At 43.3% G+C, this 7,674-nt stretch overlaps 1 protein-coding gene and 1 non-coding gene across 2 annotated transcripts in view; both read left to right on the plus strand.

The window, feature by feature from the left end:
* TMC5 (transmembrane channel like 5) overlaps window positions 1-6,398 on the plus strand; it is a 40,637-nt gene extending 34,239 nt beyond the window's left edge. Inside the window, exons 15-17 of the mRNA XM_026455353.1 lie at window positions 1,937-2,041; window positions 4,408-4,450; window positions 5,205-6,398. Coding sequence (XP_026311138.1) covers window positions 1,937-2,041; window positions 4,408-4,450; window positions 5,205-5,251 — 195 coding nt within the window. The 3' untranslated portion in view covers window positions 5,252-6,398. The remainder of the gene's footprint in view (window positions 1-1,936; window positions 2,042-4,407; window positions 4,451-5,204) is intronic.
* Window positions 5,893-6,032, plus strand: LOC111551209. Its single transcript, XR_002734294.2, has one exon. It is a non-coding gene; the product is annotated as a U4 spliceosomal RNA (small nuclear RNA).
* Window positions 6,399-7,674: the final 1,276 nt, after the last annotated feature.

The following is a 7,674-nucleotide window of genomic DNA, read 5'->3' on the forward strand; positions in this document are numbered from 1 at the left end:
CTACAATGAACTCTCATATCCCTGCTGTCAGCCTTAACAGCCATCAATGTTTTTATATTCTTATTTCATCTACACTTTCTCTTCCCAGCAAATCCCTTATTTTTATTCTTATTATTTATTGTTATTATTATTTTATGAGATAGAGTTTTGCTCTTGTTGCCCAGGCTGGAGTGCAGAGGCACAATCTCAGCTCACTGCAATTTCCACCTCCAGGGTTCAAGCGATTCTCCTGCCCAAGCCTCCCAAGTAGCTGGGATTACAGGTGCCCGCCACTACACCCAGCCAATTTTTGTATTTTTGTTGGAGACAGGGTTTCCCTATGTTGGCCAGACTGGTCTTGAACTGCTGACCTCAGGTGATCCACCTGCCTCCCAAAGTGCTGGGATTACAGACGTGAGCCACCACGCCCAGCCTTATTTTATTTTTTTAGAGGTGGGGGTCTTGCTATGTTGCCCTGGCTGGATTCAAATTCCTGAACTCCTGACGCAGCCTCCGGAGTGGCTGAGATTACAGGCAGATGCCACTCCACCTGGCTCCCCGGATTATTTTAAAGCAAATCTTAGGCTTTATATTATTTTTTATGTATTAAAACTTTATGTACATCTCTATGAGATAAAGACTTATTTTATTTATTTATTTTGAGACACAGTTTCACTCTTGTTGCCCAGGTTGGAGTGCAGTGGAGCGATCTTGGCTTACTGCAACCTCCGCCTCCCGGGTTCAAGCGATTCTTGTGCCTCAGCCTCCCGCGTAGCTGGAATTGCAGGCACACGCCACCATACCCAGCTAATTTTGTATTTTTAGTAGAGATGAGATTTCTCCATGTTGGTTAGGCTGGTCTCAAACTTCCAACCTCAGGTGATCTGCTCGCCTCGGCATCCCAAAGTGCTGGGATTACAGGCGTGAGTCACCACATCCAGCCAAGATAAAGACCTTTAAAAAAACATAACTACAATATCATCATCATACTTAAAAAGAAAAAACTTACCAATAATTTATTATTATCATCTTATATCCAATGTTTACGTTTCCCCAGTTGTCCCCTTAAGTGTCTTTTTATACTAGAACTGCACAATTCAGGATCTGAAAAGGGGGTACATGTTGCATTTGGTCGATGTGCCTTTGTTTCTGTTTTTTTTTTTTTTTTTTTTTTTGAAACAGAATCTCACTGTGTCTCGCAGGCTGGAATGCAGTGGCATGATTTTGGCTCACTGCAACCCCTGCCTCCTGGGTTCAAGTGATTCTCCTGCCTCAGCCTTCTTAGTAACTGGGATTACAGGTGTGTGCCACCATGCCCAGCTAATTTTTGTATTTTTAGTAGAGATGGGGTTTCACCATGTTAACTAGCTGGTCTCAAACTCCTGACCTCAAGTGATCCACCCGCCTCGGCCTCCCAAAGTGCTGGGATTACAGGCGTGAGTCACCAGGCCCAGCTGAAATGCCTAACTTTCTTTTACTCTATAACCATTTACCACCTCCCCTCCCCACTTCCTCTTTTCTTTTTATTCTTAAAGAATGCAGGTCATCTGTTTCATATTTTCCATACCCTACATACATCTTTTTTGTTTGTTTTGACACGGAGTCTCGCTCTGGGGCACATGCCTATGGGGGATACTGGAAACCATTTTTCCTGGCTATTGAGATGTGGCATGTAAGTTGCTTCCAGCAGCCGACTTCTGAAGGCTACTTTCTCGAGCCTGTTAGGGGAGTTGCTTTAGAGGAGAATATTACAGTGCAGGAAGGCTCTGGGGGATAATTTGGTTTTACTGTGAAATGTTTCTTTTCTTTCACCAAAAGATGGCAGCAACCTCCATCCAACTTCTAGGACCCTACCTGCCTGCAAATCGACGTTCTTCCCATCAATTGCTTTCTCAATTCCATACCATCATTCATTCATGTTTTTGTTTCTTTCTGGTTTTGTTTTCCTTCTTGGTAGGAGGGCAAAGATAAAATGTTCCTGATAGAAAAGTTGATCAAGCTGCAGGATATGGAGAAGAAGGCAAACCCCAGCTCACTCGTTCTGGAAAGGAGAGAGGTGGAGGTGAGGTTGGAGGCTGCCTTGGGGACCCCTGGGACACGAACTTGCCTCCATGTAACAGGCGCATCAGAGAACTACAGACCAAGTTCTTGGGATCACTCTTTGTCTAAGTATTTCTGTGGTTTTTACTTAAAAAGTAATATTCATGGCCGGGCGTGGTGGCTCACACCTGTAATCCCAGCACTTTGGGAGGCCTAGGCTGGTGGATCATGAGGTCAGGAGTTTGAGACCAGCCTGGCCAATATGGTGAAACCCTGTCTCTACTAAAAATACAAAAATTAGCTGGGCGTGGCCGCATGTGCCTGTAGCCTCAGCTATTCAGGAGGCTGAGGCAGAAGAATCGCTTGAACCCAGGAGGCGGAGGTTGCGGTGAGCCGAGATTGTGCAACTACACTAAAAAAAAGTAATATTCATTTATTCAGCACTTTTCATGCCTGTACTTTTTCTAGGTGCTGGGGTTATGGTGAGCAAAACAAAGCCCCTGCCCTCATGGAACTTGCACGTTTATTTTTCACAACCCCAATAATATAGAAGTAGAGCCCACTGATATGAAAAGGGCCCTGAAATCTCATCTTACTATGAATACTTCAGTGCCTAGTCTTGCAAATCTGTTTCCCTAGGCATCTGCAAACATACCTGTATCTACCAACACTTTACTTGTTTATTACGAAAGTGAGGTTATATCGTACAATAGTATCATAACTTCCCTCCCCCGCAGCCCACCACTTAATGCTATGTCTTGGATGATATTTAATTCTGTACATATTTGGATATTTGGGTTGTTTCTACGTTTTTAAATACTCAAAACGGTAGGTAATGAAACATTTTGTTACAATTATTTTTTGTGTGCTTATAATCGCAGCTACTCAGGAGGCTGAGGTGGGAGGGGAGGACTGCTTGAGGCCAGGAGTTTAAGACCAACAAAGTGAAACCCCATCCCTTAAAAAATTTTAATAATTAGACATGGTGGCTCGCAACTGTAGCCTCAGCTACTCAGGAAGCTGAAGTGAGAGGATTGCTCAAACCCAGGAGTTTGAGGCTACAATGAGCAATGATCCCATCACCGCACTCCAGCTTGGGAGACAGAACAGGACCCTGTCTCTTAAAATAATTAACCTGGGCGCAGTGGCTCCCTCCTGTAATCCCCAGCACTTTGGGAGGCCAAGGCGGGCATATCACTTGAGGTCAGGAGTTCAAGACCAGCCCGGCAAACATGGTGAAACCCATCTCTACTAAAAATATAAAAAACAAAAACAAACAAACAAGAAAACTGAGCTGAGTGTCGTGGTGCACATCTGTAATCGCAGCTACTTGGGAGGCTGAAGAACAGGAATCACTTGAACCCAGGAGGTGGAGGTTGCAGTGAGCCAAGGTCGTGCCATTGTACTCCAGCCTAGGCAACAGAGCAAGACTCCATGTCAAAAAAAAAAAAAAAAAATTAAAAAGTATTTTTGTGAATATTTCTGCCACAAAGCATGTACATGACAATGTTAATAGATATTGCTATATCATTCCCTTAAAAAGATTTAATCAATTTCATTCTTACCAAGAGAATATAAAGATACATGAAACCCTGCTCTAATTCCAAAACCTTGCTTGCTTCCTGAGTGTCCTGAAAATACAGATGAACAGTAAATCCACCTTAATGCAAATGCCACTCATGTTGGAAATTGTGATCGTGACAGAAGTGACTGACATGTAATTTACCATCTGTGCAAATTTATACTGTCAGCACAATTTGGGTAAGGGATCTAGAGGCCTAAAGGTAGATCCTCTGAAGGTGGGCACCGTGTCTGTGCACTTGTCCTAATTTATTACCTGGCATAATATGAATGCTCAGTGAATATCTATGGAACGGCCGGGCACAGTGGCTCATGCCTGTAATCCCAGCACTTTGGGAGGCTGAGGTGGACAGATCACTTGGGGTCAGGAGTTCGCGACCAGCCTGACCAACATGGTGAAACCCTGTCTCTACTAAAAAAAAAAAAAAAAAAAAATAGCCGGGCGTGGTGGCAGGCACCTATAATCCCAGCTACTCCAGAGGCTGAGGCGGGAAAATCGCTGGAACCTGGGAGGTGGAGGTTGCAGTGAGCTGAGATCACGCCATTCCACTTTAGCCTGGGAGACAAAGCAAGACCGTCAAAAAAAAAAAAAAAAAAAAAAAAGATTATCTGTGGAATGAAAGAAAGGAATCACTCTCCCCAAAAAAAAAAAAATGTTCAATATTTCTATGGCAGAGACTTGGCCTTAATCTGTCATCCCTTAATTTTAAAATGGTGGAGGGCTCACAAATTGTGCCAACTATGCAACAAGACCCAGAATCTGCATTCTTCCTCCGTGACATGGCTGCCTGTTTTTCACTTTTTCAGCAACAAGACGCTTTGCATTTGGGGGAATGTGATGGCAGTCTTGGTGAGTAATTGAACTGGGACAGAATAAGACACTAATATATTTCTGGTGAAATAGCCTAAGATAAGTGTAAGAATTGCTCGTATGTCCATTACTTTTTCAGTTGCAAACTGGATCCAAACTGGCTTAAGCAAAATTCCAAGAATAATTCTTACTTCAGGTCTAGCCTAACGCAGGAACTCACAATGTCACCAGAACCCGGTTTTTTTCAGTTCCGTTCTTACCCATGTCAGTCCCTTTTGCAACAGACTCTTCTTAATAAGTGCAAGACAGCTTTATCAACTTCTTATATCTTCTCAGAGTCAGTCTGGTGGGAAAGACTGAGGGACCCAGGATTCTCATGGTGTTTCATAGGGTCTGACTGGGTGATGTCCCTGTCTATGAACCAGTTGTTGTGGCTACAAAAATGTGGTAGTTCCCTTGGTCACATGATTTCATCTGTAGATACAGGTGGTGCAACTATGAAGACCATAGGGACCGAGAGTAGGGAAGGGTGACTTCCCAAAGAAGATCTGGGGCTGATGCCAGGAGAGTGAATTCTGGGCAGGAAACAAACAAACCCATTTATTTTTTGGGGATAGCATTTACTGATGACTTCCAGTGATGGGAGTTCAAGGGCCAAGATTATAGAAACTAAAAGGAGGAGGCAAGGAAGGCAAGAGAAGCTATGGGCTCTTGAAGGCCAAGTTGGTCTTTCCCTTGTAGAGATGGGGCAGAGTGTGCCTGCGTTAACTTCTCTTTCCTGTGTCCAACCTAGACTTGCGATTTAGAAGATCAGTTCAAGAAGGCAATCCAAGGGCCTGATGACTGTTCTGGTAACCAGACACCAATCAAATAAAGAGAGGAGATGAAAATGGAACAATTTCTTTCATGCCACCTGTGCCTTTAGGAACTGCCCAGAAGAAAATCCATGCCTTTAGCCAGGAGTGGAAACTGACTACAATGTAAATATCAAAGTAAAATTGGGCATTCCTTGCTTTTTTTTACACCTGGATTGCTGATTTTTTAAGACAAAATACTTGGGATTTTCCAATAAAGATTGTTGTAATATTGAAATGAGCCCACAAAAACCTAGGAAGAGACAACTAGGGAATAATGTATTTTATCTTCAAGAAATGTGTGCATGATTGATTGGTTCTTAGAAATCTCTCCTGCCAGACTTCCCAGACCTGGCAAAGCTTTAGAAACTGTTGCTAAGAAAAGTGGTCCATCCTGAATAAACATGTAATCCTCAAGCAGGGATATAAAGCCTCTGAATTGTAGAACCTGCATTTATTTGTGACTTAGAACTAAAAACATCCCCCATGTCCCAAAGGTGGAATATAACCAGAGGTCTCATCTCTGAACTTTCTTGCGTATTGATTACGAGTCTTTGGAGTCGGGGATGGAGGAGGTTCTGCCCCTATGAGGTGTTATACATGACCATCAAAGTCCTACATCAAACTAGCTTTGCACAGTGGCAGTACCGTAGCCAGTGAGATTTATCCGAGACGTGATTATTGCTAATTGAAACTTTTCCCAATACCACACTGTGATGACTTGAAATACAATCAGCACTGGCAATTTTTGACAGTCTCTACAGAGACTGGATAAGAAAAAAAAGAAAAGAGAAGAAAAGAAATTAGCTGGGTGCAATGGCTTATGCCTGTAATCCCAGCACTTTGGGAGGCTGAGGCAAGCGGATCACTTAATGTCAGGAGTTCAAGACCAGCTTGGCCAACATGGTGAAACCCCGTCTCTACTAAAAATACAAAAACTAGTCGGGTGTGGTGGTGCATGCTTATAATCCCAGCTACTCGGGAGGCTAAGGTAGAATTGCTTGAATCCGGGAGGCAGAGTTTGCAGCGAGGCAAGGTTGCACCACTGCACTCCAGCCTGGGCAACAGAGTGAGACTCTGTCTCAAAAAAATAAAATAAAATAAAATAAATTAAAAGTTTTATTCAAACCAAATATGAAACTGGTGATGATGTGTGGAATGTGTGTGTGTGTGCATGTGTAATGAATACGTGTGTGTATAATTTTTTTGCAGATTTGCCAAATGATTCACAAGCCATGTGGCTGTTCTTTTTATTATTATTATATTTTAAGTTCTAGGGTACATATGCACAACGTGCAGGTTTGTTACATATGTATACATGTGCCATGTTGGTGTGCTGTACCCATTAACTCGTCATTTACATTAGGTATATCTCCTAATGCTATGCCTCCCCCGTTTCCTCCCCACAATAGGACCCGGTGTGTGATGTTCCCCTTCCTGTGTCCAAGTGATCTCATTGTTCAGTTCCCGCCTATGAGTGAGAACAGTGGCTGTTCTTAACACTGAAGGGTCCAGCAGAAAGGTGCAATTACTCAGGGGAGAGGAGCCTCCTCTTAAGTAATCACTGTTATAAAACCTAATTAGAACTGAATTTAGAAAGCATTTAAGATACATTCGAAACACAAGCACCCAACCAGTGCTGTCACTTATTCCCTTTTTTTATTTTTACGAGATAAATCCGGGGTGTGTTGCCAAGTTTGACTCAAACTCCTAGATCAAGCAGTCCTCCCACTTCGGCCTGCCAAGTAGCTGGGATTACAGGCACACGCCACTGCACTTCACCACACACTTTTTCATTCACTTATTTTTTTCATTAATTCACTTTATCGAAGGAATTAATCTTTGGTAATAGTTGTATGTAGTGTTCATCCATCCATCCATTCAACAAATATCGACCAAATGTTAGTGGTGAACAAGATGGTGAACAATTCCTGGTGCTGCCTGTCTAGCAGGTTTAGACATGAATTTAATGCTTAAGCAATAATTAATTACAGTTGCAGTAAATGCTCCGAAGAAGCACAGGGACTAAGGGAGACTTGTCTGTGGGGTCAGTGCAGGCAGCCCATGGAAGTGATGTTGGAAGTGATTTTATTCCCCTTGGGGTCATCTTAGTGCTGTTTGTGCTTTTTTCTTTGCTTTTCTTTTTTTTGAGATGGAGTTGGAGTCTCCCTCTGTCTCCCAAGCTGGAGTGCAGTGGCGCAATCTTGGCTCACTGCGACCTCCCCATCCTGGGTTCAAGCTATTCTCCTGCCTCAGCCTCCTGAGTAGCTGGGATTACAGGCATGTGCCACCAGGCCCGGCTAATTTTTGTATTTTTAGTAGAGACGGGGTTTCGCCATGTTGGCCGGGCTGGTGTCGAACTCCTGACCTCAGGTGATCCGCTCGCTTTGGCTCCCAAAGTGTGGGGAT

The sequence above is a fragment of the Piliocolobus tephrosceles genome, chromosome 17, assembly GCF_002776525.5.
Source record: "Piliocolobus tephrosceles isolate RC106 chromosome 17, ASM277652v3, whole genome shotgun sequence".
Classification (NCBI taxonomy): domain Eukaryota; kingdom Metazoa; phylum Chordata; class Mammalia; order Primates; family Cercopithecidae; genus Piliocolobus; species Piliocolobus tephrosceles.